We start from the raw sequence: 19,077 nt of genomic DNA on the forward strand, positions 1-19,077 counted from the left end.
GTGACTTAATTAGTTTTTTTCTTTCTTATAAGTATAATCATTATAGTATTTTTAGTTTTTACAAAATGAATGTTAGGTTTTATTTTAGTTAAAAATTGATACAGGTATTAAATTTAATTCGTGTTAAAACAGAACATTACTGTATTACAGTATTCAAGATATGGATGTATTTTTTTTCAAAATGATTCAAAATTATAGTGGGTGATGTAAAGTAAGGCTAGGTGTTATAGGTTTAAAGTAAGGCTAGGTGTTATAGATGCTTTATTCACTTATCGATAACTTTTAATAGTTCTTTCTTATCGAAAGATAAAATATTCTGCTTCTGTTTCACATATGCCAATATTAAGATAAATAATGAACATTTGTTATAATTTTTTTTTTATGGATAAATTTAAAATTAGTTTTAATAGTAAAATATTTCTTGCCGGATGTTTATTACACGTGATTGTTTTTGCTATATATAAGATTTGATATTTTCCTAATTAATTATTGGTTTTATTTACAAATCGATGATAAAACAAATATCAGTTTCGATTACGAATTATTTGTTATGATTCAAAAGAACTCACGATTTGTTATTGTGTGTGAATGAAATTAAATTTTTATCTTTTACAATTGGTGTATAAAATTTGTTACGGTCATGGAAGTGAATTATATAAATTATAGCCGATTTAGATAAAAAAAATAAATTTTAATTATAATATTTGAATTGCACAGAATGACAAATCCTTCTTATTATTAATATCAATAGTGCTCTTTTGTACTATTTTAAATTTTTTTCCAAACAAATAAAAATTATTGGCAGCAGGACGACGAAAATATTTTTTTTAGTTTTTTTAGGTCATAATAAATTTACTTACGTTTTAAATCATGGTTAAATTAGTACAAGTACTTTACAAAAAAAAATCCTGAACAAATAAAGTATAAATAATCTTGACAATTTCAGTTTATAATAAATGTTATAAGTAAGATTAGTTAAAATATAATAAGAACATGTAAAGATTCTGGAAATTTCCGACGGAAGAAACAATAAGCCTAATAAGAATTTAGTTAAGATCTAATGTGATTCTCGTCATATTCGGCTGAGAATCTATTAATTAGTTAGAATCTAATGAAAACCCAAGGGATTCTAGTGGTAATTGACTGGTGATTACAGGTTGGGAAATACAATTTTAGTCGATTAAATAGACCCTTAGTTCAAAGAACTTTAAGTAATTTTTATTTTGTTTAAAAATTTGAAAGTACTGAATAGCGCTCAGTCAAAATTTGAATATACACAATTACAACTTATTATTCAAGGTGTTGATTAAAAGTCTTATTATCTTGTATTGTAATCATTATAATGTATTGTATTTTGTGATTTCATAATAATATTAATTTTATTTTGTTTTAGCCCTACATGGAGACCCCGAAGATGCATATCCGAGCTTATCGGATTTCCACGACTATGAACCAAACTTAGAATTCGATGATACTGAATTGCAACATCCTACAGGAGTCGATGCAGGTGAATATAATAATTAATAATAATTAATTTAATTAGTCAAAAATATAGAATCCACTAGACGCGAGTCTTCCGCCAAAGCTTTCTTGTTAATTTATACTATAATATCTGGACATGGTTAAACTATTTAATAAATTACTTAAAATTAATATATGATTAGAAATAAGATATTTTACTAATTATGTAATGCTTTTTTCAGTATCTATGAACATATGAGTTATTTTATTTCAAACACATCATACCAAGTTTATTTTTTCAGTAGACTTTAATTAGCTAAATAAAATTATTCAAAGTAAAATATTTTTTTAATATTATATATACTGATAAATGCAACAGATGGCAATTGATATAAGTGTATAAATTATACATTATCCTACGGGCAGTGGAAAAGTAAATGATTTTATTTACATAAGCCTCTGTAGCATTAGTATTTCAATATGATGGCTTTAAATAAACTAGTTGAAAGTGGCATCTAGCCTTAAGGCAAATTGCGTTAGGTGTTATAATTGACTTAATCAAGCAAAATTGATTTTTGGATATTCAGATAAAATTTTCTACTGCGTATATCATGCACGTAGCCCTCAATATTATTTAATGATTTAAACTAGTGCATGGCATCGTGTCTTAAGACAAATTGCTGGAACTTCCCCGTACCAGAATTAAATCTTTGAAGGAAAAAAATCAGTAATAAATAAATATTGATCAATGATTAATAACCATTGTTTTAAACATTTTTAAATAGATAATTAAAATTACTATATATATTCATTCGTTCATATATTATACAGTGACGATCTTATCGCTCAAAGCACTTGAGAAAGTTTATCTTAGCAAGAGGTGCCGCATAAATTCATCTGAGGATATATTTCTTACGATTAGAATACCACATATGAAATATATACAATTTTAAACTGAAATAAAAATTTAGAATTCAAATTTAGAATTACAGGTATATTTATATGTATATGTATATTTGTAAATTTGTAAATTTTGAAATTTATTTGAACTGTATAAGTGAACTTTAAAAATCTTGGTACGGAACGCAAAAAAAAAATGTAACAAAATTAGTTCTCATGTTTAAAATCCTTATAAAATATCTGATAATTTGAAGTGCATATGTCTAATGATCATTTTAGACCGCCAAAAATTGTATTCAAACATACACACACCCACACACACGCATATATCAATTTTTTCTAATGTATGCCAAAATTTTCAGAAACCTCTAGTAACTTCTATCTAAATCGCTAAATCTCAATTTTTATTAATTATTTACACATATCGGAAAGTTGGCTTAAGGCAAAATGCCACTTACACCTAATTCTTTTTATTCGATAAAGTGTCTGAACATTTTTAACACAACGCAAATGCAACTATACTAGTTTCCGAACAAAGATTTCCGCACGCACACCATGCAGAATGTCTTTGAAAATTTCAATTTTGTATGGAAACAGGTATAGTACTCGAGTTCGTTCTGCACTATACTACATTCCATAACGAGATTTCATCGTACTTACTACGCGAGATGTCTGAAGAAATACAATATTTGTATGGAATTTAGTATACTGCACACTTTTTAGAGAAAAGTACGTGGAAGAAAAATATGAATAGTTCTTGATTATCATTGATTAAGTTGATTATGGGGAGTTTATGCAACTTGTCTTTAGGCAAAATGCCATTTATAACTAGTTTAATTTTATTATTATTAATAATAATTAAATGCAACTATTTTTCTAGGTATTATCGATTACATTGCCCCTCTGAGTACAAATAGTGGAAGCGGTGATTACTTAGAAAGTCCCATGAGCGACGGAACAATAGAAGAAAATTTCGAAGAAATGATACCACAGGTAAATATTTGTAATTTTTAAACTTTTCAAAATGAAAGACGACTGAAAAAATAGTTATGTTATGTTTCTTTGGTCGAATAATCGCATGAGTAGGTAGTCAAGAACAAAATATCAACTTCTAAAACCTAACCTCCAAATGGCACAAACCTCAGAACGTTAACATTAGTTCAACTTCACTAATGTTAATGAAATTTGTGCCATTTGGAGGTTACGTTTCAAAAGTTGATATTGTGTTCGTGACTATCAATGCAACATAATTATTTTATCTGGAGAACTAGTTCCTTACAATTATTCTTTTAACTAAGAAATCATATTTCTATTACCCCAGGTTACAGAAACAGACGACAGCTTGCCTTATATAAATAATCAAGAGGAGGAAACAAATATATCGGAAGAGACCAAGAAACGTTTCGAAGAAATTGCAAATTATGGAGTCATCGAAGTAGTTGGTGATGACACGGCTGGACGTAAAACTATAGTTGTCTACGCTTGCAGACTGCCTGCCAAGGAAGTTCTTAATTTACAACTTCTTTTAGAGTAAGTGATAATAATAAACATTTTTTTAACTTCCCGTAGAGTAAGTTATAATAACGAGCCGTAAATCGAAAATGAAAATTTTTGCATATCTTCACGTTTTGAAGGTTTCTGAACATTTTGGCATATCTCAGAAAAAAATGGATGTGTGCGTATATGTTTGTATGGATACAATTTTTCATCCACGTTTTCGGGCGCACGGATCAACCGATTTGAATGGTTCAAAAAACATTCGATTCCCATTAATAGGAAGACGTGCTGATTAGTTTTGGGCAAAGGCAGGTCGAAATAGAAATCGAGTTTTTGAGAGAACAGAGCATCCGATTTGAATGATTCAAAAAACTTACTGCTTGTTTTAGCAAAATAATTGCTTTTGGAAAAAAAAATGTCAAAATTTAATTTTTTTTTTGTATATCGAAAGTAATTCTGATTTTAATTTCAATTCAGTTTATATAATTCTTATAAATAAATATTAGAATTCTTATAAATAAATATTAAATAATAATCTATTTGAAAACATTTAATATTCCTCGAACATTTTGTTACGGTACTCGAAGTTCCAGCAGTTTGCTTTAACGCACAATGCCATACACCACTAGTTATATCTTTTTTGAAATATGATTGTCAGTAGAGTTACTTTTTTATCTCCTCATATTTATAAATAATTTGGCTTATCAGTAGAGTCCATTTTACATTTTTTTTCAGGCCTACTCGTCAGTAAAGTCCCTTTTTAATTTTTTTATGTCTTAAATTTTAGTATGCTCTCCAGTAGTCGTTCTTATATAAATTTTTTTAAATTTTTATTTGCATACTTATTATTTATTTTGCTCGTCAGTAGAGTCTCTTTACATCTCTTCATATCTATAATTAATTAATTTTTCAAAACGACAGTAGATTTATATTTGTAGTTTTATATTTTCTTTCTTTTCCAGTTTCTTTTTCATCTTTTCATGTCTTAATTTATTCATATTGATCGTCAGTAGAGTCGCTTTTATATCTTTTTTCAAATGTGCTCGTGAGTAGAATTACTTTTTTATCTTCTGATGTCTTCTGATACATCTATAATTTATTTTGCTTGTCAGTAGAGACCTTTTATTTTCTTCTTATTTGACGAATTTCAAATTTTGACTTATCACAATACAAAAGCCACTTTTGACACAAATTTTGACTATGATATTTTTCCAAACTTTGGTGAATTTTTAAAATTATAATTTGTCGTAGAACCGTAACATTTTAATATGTTCTTCAGGGCCGTGATATCTATCAACATAAAGTTTTATCGACATTTTTTTTTTTCACTAATAGTTAATTGCGAAGAAACTGCTCGGCCGATCTTTACCAAAAACTAATTTGTATCATTCTCAACCAATATCTTTCGAACGGGTTTTGAATTACAAAATCGATTCAGAATTTTTGGCTAAAACGTCGACGGAAGATTTTACACTTTTTGCTATTTACAAAAAAAGGCTTGGCTGATCGTTGCACAAAACTGACAAACAATAGTCATCAACGAGATACATTGAATGGCTTTTAATTTTCGAAATCGGTCCAGCCGTTTTTGAGAAAACATCGATTTACGGCAAAAAATCTGTTCACACACACACAAACACACACACTTTTTCCAATTAACGGTCCCATTCGATTCAGAACGTCTTGAAACGTCGAGAAAAGATAAAATTAGCGATTCGGGTTTTTTGATGAAAACAAACTTCTTCGGGAAGTTAATAAACAAAATCTAATCAAGCGGAGTTAGAATGAAGGACCTTATCTCATATTTTTAAGAAATATATAAACTGAATTGCAAAATCAAAAATATTTATTTGAAGTATATAAGTGAGCTTTAAAACTTTAGCTAGAATTGAAGTGAAATCCAAATTATTTTCAATATTGAAACAAAAAAAACATTTTTTGGGAATTAAAATAGAAATTTCGAAATCAAATACAAAAACTATTATTTTTCCAAAAACACAATTGTTTCTTCGCTGTCAACGTAAGCAAAATGTTTCTTGAATCATTCGAATTGGATGCTCTGTTTCCTTAAAAACTGCAGTTTTTAACACTTTTTGTTCAGAATCTCCCAAACGGGTGGAACCACCTTTGACAAAAACTAATCAGCACATCTCTCTATCAATAGGAATCGAATGTTCTTTGAACCATTCAAAACAGTTGATCCGGGTTGATACTAAAGTGGTCGATCAAATTTATATCCGCACAAATACACACACACACATTCAACCATTTGTTCTGAGGTACGCCAAAATGTTCAGAAACCTCTGAAACGTAAAGATATATAAAAATTTTCATTTTCGATTTTTTTGCGATTACTATAACTTACCCTACGGGAAGTTAATAAATAAATATCATTAAAAACACCAATGTCATTTTAGCCCTACAACCAGTGGTGTTGTGCTAATATTTTTTTAACCGGAACGCTAAAAGATAAAAACTGGTTCAAAAACCGTTTCTAATGTTTGTTCCGGTTCCGTTGGAAAAGGAAAGAAACAAAAATCTTTAGAAAACCCATTTTGTGCTTATATATGTATGTTCATTACAATAATAGCCCGGTCAATTTAAACCTAAAATCATGGTGAAAGATACTATAATTCATAATGGGCTGTAACTTGGCAAAATTATTTAAGATACAATTATAAAAGAAATCTCAAAAGTAATCGATCAGACGCGAGCTAAAAAAAAGACCCTTTTGCGATTTTTAGCTAAATGGTCAGTTTTATCGCAAAATTACTTGAGACAATATTGTAGAGCATAAAGTTATCTACAATAAATGCATCGAAAGAAATTTTTTTTTGAATATCGAAAATAAATCAAATTTTAATTGTTTTTCTAGCTGAAGTTCTAAACCTCACTAATATACTCAAAATAATTAATTTTAACTTTGCAATTCAGTTTATATAATTCTTATAAATATTAGACGATGTCCTTCATTTTAAATTCGATTGATTAAGTTTTGTGTATTTAATTTTCTGTAAACATATATAAATTACAGCCCATTATGAATTATATTAACTTACAGTATTTAAAAAAATAATTTGTTTGAAAACATTTAATATTCCTCGAATATTTAATTACGGTGCGGGAAGTTCCAGCAATTTGGTTTAAGGCACGATGCCATTCACCACTAGTTTTAATTTTCCGGATCGCCGGAAAAATGCAATTCTTCATAACACATTTCTTCCTTCTTTCCAGTTACATAACCCACACCCTCGACGCCTTCGTCAACGAGGACTACACCCTAGTCTACTTCCACCAAGGGCTCACCAGCAGAAACAAACCACCTTTGACGTGGCTCTGGCAGGCCTACAAAGCCTTCGACAGGAAATTCAAGAAGAACCTGAAGGCCCTATATCTAGTGCACCCGACCAACTTTATCCGAATCGTTTGGCAAATCTTCAAGCCCGCCATCAGCAAAAAGTTCGGCCGGAAAGTCATGTATGTCAATTACCTTTACGAACTCAGCGACCTGCTGCACTTGGAACAGATGAGCCTGCCTCAGACCATCTTAGAGTAAGGGGAAAAAGATCGATGATATAAAATAATATATTTACTATCTTATGGTTAATTTTGGTATTTTTTTTATTATAGTTTCGATGCCCAATTGTTGTCAAAAAATCCAAAAGCGACGACGGTGACGAATACTCAAGTCGACCGCGTCAATGCAAATGTATCGGCAGTCAGTCATCATTTGCCGACGCAACAATTTGGTGTTTCTTTGCAGTATATTAAAGAAAATCATCCCGATATCGAAGATGATATTCCGCCGATTGTTAGGCAGTGTATCGAGTTTCTGGAACAACCTGATGGTAAAGTATAATTAAATATTTTACATGTGTGGGTTTATATTTTAGGGTGGTCTTTGATATGGCCATTTTTGAATTTCCTTGCTCCTAAGGGCTCAAATGGTTCCAAATTAATAAAAAACAATTCTCTGAAAGTTTCAGCTCCTGATATTAACTTTTAGATAGAGCGCAATTCAATCAAACTTCATATGGAACTAGCATGGAAAATTTTTTGAAAAATTAAAAAAATATTTTTTAGTTATAACTTAGCGACAAATGAATTAAAAATGATAATTCGTGTTATTTTTTATTTAAAATTCGAGGCTCTGCAAAATTTTTGAAAATTTTTTCATGCTATGTCCACACAAAACTATGATTGAATTGCGCTCTATCTAAAAGACAATATTAAGAGCTAAAATTTTCAGAGAATTGTTTTTTATCAATTTGGAACCATTTGAGTCCCTGGGAGCAAGGAAATTTTAAAATGTCAATATTAAGGACCACCCTAGTGTGTATATATATTAGGGTGAACCTTAATATGGATGTTTTCGAATTTCTTTGCTCCCACAGACTCAGATGTTTCCAAATTGTTAAAAAAACATTTTTTGAAAGTTTTAGCTTTTAATATTAATTTTAAGATAGTCCGCACTCCAACCAAAGTTTCTTATAGGTAAAATTCCTTTTGTTTTTTTTGGAATTGTATAACTTAGCGACAAGTGAATAAAAATTTTGAGAATAACATTCTATTCGCTTATTTTGATCGTAAATATAAAAAATACAACAAATATTTGATATATTTTATAAAATTAGTATAAGAACCAAGAAACTTTGTTCGGAGTGCGGACTATGTTAGAGTTAATATAGACTTAAAATTTTCAGATATTTTTCTTTTATTAATTTGGAAGCATTTGATCCTCTGGGAACAAGGAAATTTGAAAATGTCCATATTAAATACCACCCTAATATATATATATATATATATATATATATATATATATATATATATATATTAGGGTGGTCCTTAAAATGGTCATTTTCGAATTTCCTTGCTCCCAGGGGCTCAAATGGTTCCAAATTGATAAAAAACAATTCTCTGAAAGTTTTAGCTCTTGATATTAAGGTTTTGATAGTGCGCAATTCAATCAAACTTCGTATGGAAAGAGCATGGAAATTTTTTTGAAAATTAAAAAAAATGTTTCAGGTATAACTTAGCGACAAATGAATTAGTTTTATTCATTCATTTGTTCGCTAAATTACATCTAAAAAACATTTTTAAAATTTTTGAAAATTTTTTCATGCTATTTCCATACAAAACTATTCCAAATAAATATATTAATATATTATAGAGCTTCGAATAAAAAATCCAAAAAAGTAATAAAAAACAAAAAGGTTTTTTAAAAAACAGAGAAGTAGAAAAAGGTGGATTTTTTATATAAAATGAATAAAATTGTGGAAGAAATAACATTTAAGAAGTTTATATATAATCAAAATGAAAGTAGGAACGAAATTACTTTCCACAATTTTATTAATTTTATATAAAAAATTCACATTTTTCTGCTTTTTTAGCTTTAAATTTTATTTCCTTGACGTTGAAGTATATACTTGAAATGTTTATTTGCAGCTAAATAGTCGAAATAACGAGTAACAAATAAAATATATTTAGTAGAGTTCCTTTTTATATTCTGATGTCTATATTCCAGTGTGATCGTCAGTAGAGTCTTTTTTCCATCATCTTTAAAATATGCTCTTTGGTAGAGTCTCTTATTTCTTTCTTTTGATGTCTAAAATATAGTTTGCTCGTCAGTACAGTTCTTTCTATAACTTTTTTTAAATTTGCTCATTGATATAATTCATTGTTTTCGTTAGTAGAGTCCTTTTCTATGTTTCTTAAAATTTGCTCTCCAGTAGAGTCCCTTTTTATCTTCTCATATCTAAAATTCAGTTTGCTCGTCAGTAGAGTCCTTTTTATATTATCTTTAAAAATCACTCGTCAGTAGAGTTCCTTTTTAATATTATCATGTCTAAAATTTTAATTTGCTCGTCAGTAGAGTCGCTTTATCTTTTTATGTCTAAAATTCAATTTGCTCGTTAGTAGAGTCTCTCTTTAATATTATCATGTCTAAAATTTCAATTTGCTTGTCAGTAGAGTCCTTTTTTAATCTTCTCGTGTCTATAATTCAGTTTGCTCGTCAGTAGAGTCCTTTCCATACTTTTTCGAATTTTGCTTGTCAGTAGAGTCCATTTTGGTCGTCAGTAGATTTTCTTTTAAGTTTTCATTGTATTTTGCTCGCCAGTCGAGTTTCTTATATCATTTTGATACAACAATATTGTTATAAATTATAAACTAACAATTTAAACAAATTCAAAAAAAAAAATTAAAAAAAAAAGATTTCTTTAGTAAATTAAATTAGTTTAGTATTTTTAAATTTAACCAAGGCCTTTGAGTATGACATACACAAATTCCAAGCCCTTGAGCCTTTTAGATTTGTTAAAATGAATTTTTTAAAGTCTCTTTTGCTATTTGTAACATACTGTAGACATTCATACTACTAAATTAAAAAATATTATTATTTTAGTAAATTAAACTAGTTAAGTATTTTTAAAATTTATTCAAAGCCTTTGGGTAAGACATAATAAAATTCCAAGGCTTTAAGCCTTTTAGATTTTTTAACATGAATTTTTTAAAGTCTCTTTTTTTGTAACTTACTGCAGACATTTATACTACTAAATTAAAAAATATTATTATTTTAGTAAATTAAACTAGTTAAGTATTTTTAAAATTTAACCAAGGCCTTTTGGGTATAACATTACAAAATTTCAAGGATTTAAGCTTTTTAGATTTGTTAAAATGAATTTTTTAAAGTCTCTTTTTTTATTTGTAACATACTGTAGACATTTATACTACTAAATATAAAAAAATATTACTTTACCAAATTAAATTAGTTTAGTAGTTTTTCACCAAATTAAATTAGTTTAGTAAACCAAGACCTTTTGGGTAAGATATACTAAATTCCAAGGCTCTAGGCTTTCTACTTTTGATAACACGAATTTTGAAACACAAACTTATCGTTTACTAATAGCTATAATAATTATTATTTTTATTTATTTATTATACGCCAATCGGCTATATACAGTTAAATATATAGTAATGTAACTTACTGTTATCTTATGTTATTTATACTATTACATTATTATTATTATATTATTATATCTATTTATAATTATATTTTTTTAACTTCCCAAAGGAGAAGTTTATGTTTTCATCAAAAAATCCGAATCGCTAATTTTATGTTTTCTCGACGTTTCGAGCCATTCTGAATCGAATGAGACCAAATTTGGAAAAAGTATGTGTGTGTGTGTGTGTGTGTGTGTGTATGTGTGTGTGTGTGTGTGTGTGAACAGATTTTTTGCCGTAAATCGACGTTTTCTCCAAACGGTTGGACCGATTTCAAAATTTAAAAGCCATTAGATGTATCTCGATGAGGACTATCGTCTCTGAGTTTTGTGCGGCGATCGGCCGAGCCGTTTTTCTTTGTAAATTGCAGAAAAGTGAAAAATTTTTCGTCCACGTTTTAGCCCGCAATTCTGAATCGATTCTGAAATTCAAAAACCGTTCGATAGATATTGGTTGGGAATCGTGCTGATTAGTTTCTGGTAAAGATCGGCCAGGCCGTTTTCTTGTAATAAAGTTTTTAAAAAAAAAATTTTGACGATTTGTATGATTATTTTTTGACGAAAGATACCATAGTTTTCTAGGTCATACTAAAATATTACGGCCCTACAACAACTGGTTCAGCTTTAAAAATTCGTCAAAGTTTGCAAAAATCAGTATGGTCTTTTTGGCATTTGTCAAAATTAGACTTTTGATCGACGTTTTCTCAAAAACGCCTGAACCGATTTTAGAAATTTAAAAGCCATTTGATGTATTTCGGTGAGGACTATCGTTTGTCAGTTTTTGTGCAACGATCTGCCAAGCCGTTTCTTCGTAATTTGAAAAAAGTGTTGAACTTTTCGTCCACATTTAAGCTCATCCTACCGAACCGATTTTAAAAAATCAAAAACTGTTCGAAAGATATTAGTTGGGAATGATGCTGATTAATTTTAGGTGAAAATCTACCGAGCCGTTTTCTTGTAATTAACTGTTGAAAAAAAGTGTTAAATTTTCGTCCACATTTAAGCTCATCCTACCGAACCGATTTTAAAAAATCAAAAACTGTTCGAAAGATATTAGTTGGGAATGATGCTGATTAATTTTAGGTGAAAATCTACGGAGCCGTTTTCTTGTAATTAACTGTTGAAAAAAGTGTTAAATTTTCGTCTACATTTAAGCTCATCCTACCGAACCGATTTTAAAAAATCAAAAACTGTTCGAAAGATATCATTTGGGAATGATGCTGATTAATTTTAGGTGAAAATCTACCGAGCCGTTTTCTTGTAATTAACTGTTGAAAAAAAGTGTTAAATTTTCGTCCACATTTAAGCTCATCCTACCGAACCGATTTTAAAAAATCAAAAACTGTTCGAAAGATATCATTTGGGAATGATGCTGATTAATTTTAGGTGAAAATCTACCGAGCCGTTTTCTTGTAATTAACTGTTGAAAAAAGTGTTAAATTTTCGTCCACATTTAAGCTCATCCTACCGAACCGATTTTAAAAAATCAAAAACTGTTCGAAAGATATGATTTGGGAATTATGCTGATTAATTTTAGGTGAAAATCTACCGAGCCGTTTTCTTGTAATTAACTGTTGAAAAAAAGTGTTAAATTTTCGTCCACATTTAAGCTCATCCTACCGAACCGATTTTGAAAAATCAAAAACTGTTCGAAAGATATTAGATGGGAATGGTACTGATTAATTTTAGGTGAAAATCTACCGAGCCGTTTTCTTGTAATTAACTGTTAAAAAAAATTTAAGCCGTTTTTCATGGAACTTTTTTTGGCGATATACATCATGGTCTTACAGAACTTACTGTAATATTACGGCATTACGACAAGTAGTTTAATTTTAGAAATTCGTCAAACTTTGCTAAAATTATTATCGTTTTTTTTTAAGTAGGATTGATGAAGTATATTATTTACACATTTTTTTTATCAAGTCGATTATTTACACATTTCGGGAAGTTCGTGTAATTTGCCTCAAGGCTAAATACCAAACCAACTAGTTTATTTTTATTTCATTTATAGCCTTAGAAACAGAAGGTTTGTTCAGACGTTCTGCCAATGTGACGACGATAAGGGAGTTACAAGATCAGGTGAACAAAGGCGAGACGATAAGTTTTGGTGGTGACCCACATGTTGCCGCTGTTATGCTTAAGACATTCCTTCGAGAACTGGAAGAACCCCTATTGACTTTTGATCTGTATGATGAGATTATACAATTTTTATGTAAGTGCATTTATTTAATGTTAAGTACACGATTATTCAATAGATTTTTATTAAATTACTAGCAAACCCGACGAACTCCGTTTCGCCACCAGGTGGTTTCGTGAGAAAGATGAAGAAATTTTTTGTTTGTTTTATATTTGAAAAGGAAAAATTTGATTTTATTATACAACAGTAATGAATTTATTTCGATTACAAAGATGAAGTGTTTTTTAGTTGAACTTCTCTATGTAAATGAAAGTGAATCCGAAAATTATCCGTTTCATTGAAGTGCTCTTTGGTAAACCACATTTTTTGTTTTTTGGTCTGGCATTAACACTAACAAAGGGGATGGTTTACCAACTCGTGAACAGGCAACGTATAACTGCCCATGTGAAAAACAATGATTTTCTAAATAATCTATTTGAAATTTATTCCGCAAACACTAAGCGATTGGCCTTGCGACTTGTTATTGCAAACGCAAGGCGAACTGAAAATTGCAATCGTTTGAAGTCAAACAGAAGACCAGTCGGAATCATTGGTATGTCACCAAATCGCCAGCAATTTTTTATTGAATGGTGAAATTCAGTGCGTGTACGTCATTATTCTTTGCGGCAAGAATTGCTCGTTGACTTAACCAAGAATAATTCTGTTAAATCTCAATAATGTCATTACTCGAATTTTTAATTACGGTGCGTGAAGTTTCATCAATTTGCATTAAGGCACGATGCCATGCACCACTAATTTTCTTAGCTATAAACCTTGCGGAGCTTTTAGCTATAAACCTTGCAAACCGGTCGTGCGTTCTGGAGTTATTTCATCAGGAAGGAAAACGCGACTTATTTTTATATACATATACGTATATGTAAATTACAACAGTTGTAAAAGGAATTTTGCCTTAAGGACAATTGGAATCTATTAGGAACTTTGTAAGAATGTTATAAGAATTTAGCCCAAATTTAATAAAAATCATTCAGAATCTAGGTGGCAGAATTTGATAAGAAATCAGAAAAAATCTAATAATTCTGGTAAGAATCAACAAGAACCTTTTGTTTCTCGTTAGATTATTGTAAGAATATAATAAAAACATTAATCTTATAAGAATATATAAATAATCTTATTAGAATATTTTACTATTCTTATTGAATAATATTAGAATGATTAATATATCAGATTTGCTCAGATATAACATAATTAGTTTTATTATTAAATCGTAATTTGCTTGCATTTTTTTCAGGTTGGCCTAAAGACGAAAGACCGAAAAGGGTGAAAGTTCTCATATTAGAAAAACTGCCTATGGAAAATTTGAAGCTGCTGGGATTCATTGCTAAATTTTTATGGAAGGTAAGTGAAAATTTAAATTAATATTAACATTTTTGTATACATTTTAATTATTAACTGCCCGAAGGAGACTGAAAAATAAAATTTATATATTCTCGACGTATAAAAGTCATTGCCCTGGTTAACAAAGTTGAAGTTTTACGAATTTTATTAACACGTTGACGGACAATTGCGGCTATAGCCGTCAAAGTGAAGTTCACAATGTGGCATGACTGCTATAGCCGTCCAAAATGAAACGGTCGTTTTTAGACACTACGGCTATAGCAGCACAAATGTGCACTTACTGGCGTATACGTAGAAGCATAGTGTCGTGTTTTGAAAACATCTTTTTAGGTTGAAGTTCATATTTCACCTGTTATACGAGTTGCAGATTCAGTATGCACATGGTTGTGAAGGGGAGTAGTGCGATCGTGTTTTCTATTGAATTTATAGTTCTTATTGATACGTTTAACGATATTTATTATTATTTATATAACTATACTGGTATGTATTTGTTTATTATTCATCTTTCATCTACTGGATGTAGCAGTATGGAATTCTTTCTACATCTTTAAAGAAAAGACAGGTTCTCAAATGAAGTATATAGAGTACAGGGAAGCAATCATACGATCTCTAACTGGTATAGATAATGAACGGGATGGAAGAACTTTGGTTCAATTTAAACGTGCACAAATCCAAACCAATGAAATCAACAACAATGGAACACAACATTTTCCTGAGAAAATTTTACCTCCTGAAAATTATCAGCGAAAAACATATTTTCAGCGTTGTAAACAATGTTATAAACAGGGAATAAGGAGGGAAACATCATATTGCTGCAAGAATTGCATGTCAAAACCTGCACTGTGTCCTGCACCATGCTTTGAAACATGGCATACTGAAAATAATGTATAATAATTATAAAATTATAATAATTTTTTTTGTCATTTATTTATTTTTGTTTGATTAAGAACTAACATTTCGTGTAAAACTCCCAGAAATACTTTGTTGCATACAAAAATTGCTTGTTTGAACCATTAAACCTGTCATTTACGTTTTTAAATTTTTGCTGTTATAGCCGCAATCTAATTAAAGGTACTAAATTAATCAAAATTAAGTTTATTTAAGCAGAAAGAGTAAAACTATACTTCTAACATTCTAAAAATCACAAAAACATATAGTGTCAATTTTCGAACTTCGCTTGTTCCTACTGTCCGTCAACGTGTTAAGAAATTTTAATCATTAGTTTTTAACTTCCCGAAGGGAAACATGTGAAATTAAATGTTTTCATCAAAAAATCCGATTCGCTAAATTTATGTTTTCTCGACGTTTCAAGCCATTCTGAATCGAATGAGACAAAATTTGGAAAAAGTATGTGTGTATGTTTGTGTGTGTGTGTGCACGAACAGATTTTTTGCAGCAAATCGACGTTTTGTTAAAAACAGCTGGACCGATTCAAAAAATTTAAAAGCCACTCGATGTATCTGAATAAGGACTAGCGTTTATCAATTTTACGCGACGATCAACCAAATCGTTTCTTTATAAATAGCAGAAAAGTAAAAAATGTTTTGTCCACGTTTCAGCTCGCAATTCTGAATCGATTTTGAAAATTTAAAAACATAGTCTTCTAGATCATACTAAAATATTACGGCCCTACGACAACTGGTTCAGCTTTAAAAATTCGTCAAAGTTTGCAAAAATTAGTATCGTTTTTTTGGCATTTGTCAAAATTAGATCTTTCATCGACATTTGCTCAAAAACGCCTGAACCGATTTCAGAAATTTAAAAACCATTTGATGTATCTCGATGAGGATTATCGTTTCTCAGTTTTGTGCGACGACCGGCCGAGCCGTTTCTTTGTAATTTCGAAAAAAGTGTTAAACTTTTCGTCCACATTTAAGCTCCATGCTACCGAACCGATTTTAAAAAATCAAAAAAACAAAAACTGTTCGAAAGATATGAGTTGGGAATGGTACTGATTAATTTTAGGTAAAAATATATCGAGCCGTTTTCTTGTAATTAACTGTTGAAAAAAAATTTTAAGCCGATTTTCATGGAACTCTTTTTAGCGATATATATCATGATCTTATAGAACTTACTGAAATATTACGGCCTTACGACAAGTAGTTTAATTTTAAAAATTCACCAAAATTTGAGAAAATGAGTAGTTCTTTTGATATTTGTTAAAATTAAAATTAGACGATTTACTTGGTTTAATGATAGAGTACTTGGTCTCAACTAAACCATTAAATTCCTACGGAAACTGGTTCTAATATAAAAATTCTTGATTTTTGAAAATTTGCTTTTAGAAAATACTCCGAGTTAAAGTATTTTCAATGATGTGTAATAAATCCATCCTCTTGGAATACTTTCAATCACTCAAAAATTTATTTATATTTTATTGACTAAGTCGATACATATCGGGGAGTTCACGCAACTTGCCTCAAGGCTAAATACCAATACCAACTAGTTTATATGTTGACTCTCAAAATCTGTAACACAAAATTTGTCAAATCACCCATATTTGCTGATTATGAGGTATGCCAAAATGTCCAGAAACAAAAGTTTAAATTTCGATCTTTGGACTATTGCAATAACTTAAGATTTGAATACAGACCAAATTTGGAAAAAGTATGTGTATGTGAACAGATTTTTTTACCTTTTGTCGACATTTTCTCAGAAACAGCTGAATCAATTTTAAAAATTCAAAAACCGTTCGAAAGATATTGGTTGGGAATCGACCTTATTTATGGTAGAGATCGGCCGATTCTTGTAATTCACTCTTGAAAATTTGTTTTCCGTGGATTTTTATGATTTTTTTTTTAACGATCTTATACACCATACTAAGATATTGCAACCCTACGACAAATCGTTTAGTTTTAAAAATTCGTCAAAGTTTGAAAAAATAGGGTTTTTGGCGTTTATTGAAATTAGACCTCTAATTGATGTTTTCTCAAAAACGGCTGAACTGATTTCAAAAATTTGAAAGTCATTAGATGTATCTCTATGAGAACTATAAGTATTGGGCGACGATCGGCCGAACCGTTTTGTTCGTAATCTGCAAAAAAGTTTTTTGTCCACGTTCTAGCTCACAATTGAAGTGAACATTTTAGAAGTGAAATTAAAAAAAAAAATCACCCGCGTTTTAACCAATAATTCCTACCCGTTTTTTGTAAATTTAAATACTATTCTTATAATACTTATAAATCACTCATGAATTAATATATTGTTTTATTATTGACTAAGTCGATTATTTACACATGCAGGGAAGTTCATGTAACTTGCCTTGAGGCAAAATACCACTCAAAACTAGTTTTATATAATTTAATACGTATAAATTTTGCCAAAGAAACGGCTTGGCTAATTTTTGCCAACGATCAGGTCGATTCACGACTGATATCTTAAAAACTATTTTTAAAATCCAGATTATGATTTTTTGTGAGAACCACAAAAAATTTAGCATTTTTTTTTGGAAGTTACAAAGAAACTGCTTGGCCTATCATTGCATAAAACTGACAAACGTTTGTCCTTATCGAGATACATCGAATGGCTTTTAAATATTTGAAATCCGTCAAGCTGTTTTTATGAAAACGTCGATTTAAAGCAAAAAATCTGTTCACATACACGCACACACATACTTTTTACAAATTTGGTCTCATTCAATTCAGAATGGCTTGAAACGTCTAGAAAACATAAAATTAGCGAATCAAATTTTTTGATGAAAACTTAAACATCTCCCTCGAGAAGTTAATAAGTAATTTCAAACTATTACTCGGAAAGTTAAACTATTACTATTTAAATTCTCGATCCTTTCCTCCCCAGGTGATGGACAGGTGCGACCTGAACAAGATGACCTCCTCCAACCTGGCAGTAGTTTTCGGGCCAAATCTGGTTCGTCATCAGACCTGCACAATGTCACTGCAGGCAATTGCACCGATAAATGCATTTACCGATTTCATGCTGCAGAACCAAGAGTCTATTTTTATTGTGTAAGTGATGATCATAATCATAATTGATGATGGACTAATTATTACGATGCATATTTAATATGTATTCAATAGGTAATGTGAAAGAATTTGTTTAATTAAGTCAATTAATGGTAAAAAAAATAATGCTGATGTTGGTTTGTTTTCGTTCGAGAGACTTGTTGAGATTTTATATGAAAGAGGATCAAAATAGTTAGTGACTACTTATGTTTGTATAATATGCAGAATTTTATGATATTTGTTAATGCGGAGCAAGAACCGGTAAAAAAAATAAGTAGAAAAATATTATATTACAAGATAAACCGACAGACGTCCTGTACCCATGTCTACAATTTTTTAATATAATATACTAATATTTACCGTTTACCTAAAAATAATAATTATTGTTTTTTAAATTACTCTTTACGCCAAAATGCATATACATTTATAATATGAGCGATGTTAAATGTACAACTGCTTTAAGGGGGTTGTTCTTTTTTTTGTTACAAAACATGCAAGTTTTGTTGTTTTTCTCGAAATGTATTTATCATAAAGACATGCGGTTTTTTTCAAACAAAAATTACAAAATCATAGAATATTAAGCATTTTTTTATTTTATTTTTTTCGCCGTCATTTTTTAACCAGGGGGCGCCAAAGTGGGCATTGCAAAATCGATCTCGTTTGCGGTGCCACAGATAAATCCGTTGCGCATCGCCTGAAACAAAAAAAGTGTTAAAAAGGGCCTTTT

At 29.8% G+C, this 19,077-nt stretch overlaps 1 protein-coding gene across 1 annotated transcript; it reads left to right on the top strand.

Annotated features, from left to right (window-relative positions):
- Positions 1 to 1,342: 1,342 nt before the first annotated feature.
- LOC113378605 (rho GTPase-activating protein 1-like) lies at positions 1,343 to 18,651 on the top strand. Its single transcript, XM_026619151.1, has 9 exons — positions 1,343 to 1,349; positions 1,394 to 1,507; positions 3,242 to 3,354; positions 3,683 to 3,891; positions 7,093 to 7,410; positions 7,489 to 7,706; positions 12,868 to 13,068; positions 14,282 to 14,388; positions 18,187 to 18,651. Exons 1-9 carry the CDS (start codon positions 1,343 to 1,345, stop codon positions 18,355 to 18,357), a joined length of 1,458 nt encoding a protein of 485 aa, XP_026474936.1. The 3' UTR covers positions 18,358 to 18,651.
- Positions 18,652 to 19,077: the final 426 nt, after the last annotated feature.

The sequence above is a fragment of the Ctenocephalides felis genome, unplaced genomic scaffold, assembly GCF_003426905.1.
Source record: "Ctenocephalides felis isolate EL2017-DRISC unplaced genomic scaffold, ASM342690v1 CF-g0.4_SCAFFOLD_01886, whole genome shotgun sequence".
Classification (NCBI taxonomy): Eukaryota; Metazoa; Arthropoda; class Insecta; order Siphonaptera; family Pulicidae; genus Ctenocephalides; species Ctenocephalides felis.

What these genes read in the sequence shown, in the direction of transcription:
- LOC113378605 (XM_026619151.1), top strand. An exon ending in TCCTACAGGAGTCGATGCAG is followed by an intron (nt 1,508 to 3,241) that starts GTGAATATAATA and finishes CTATTTTTCTAG; the next exon opens with GTATTATCGATTACATTGCC. An exon ending in AATTTACAACTTCTTTTAGA is followed by an intron (nt 3,892 to 7,092) that starts GTAAGTGATAAT and finishes CCTTCTTTCCAG; the next exon opens with TTACATAACCCACACCCTCG.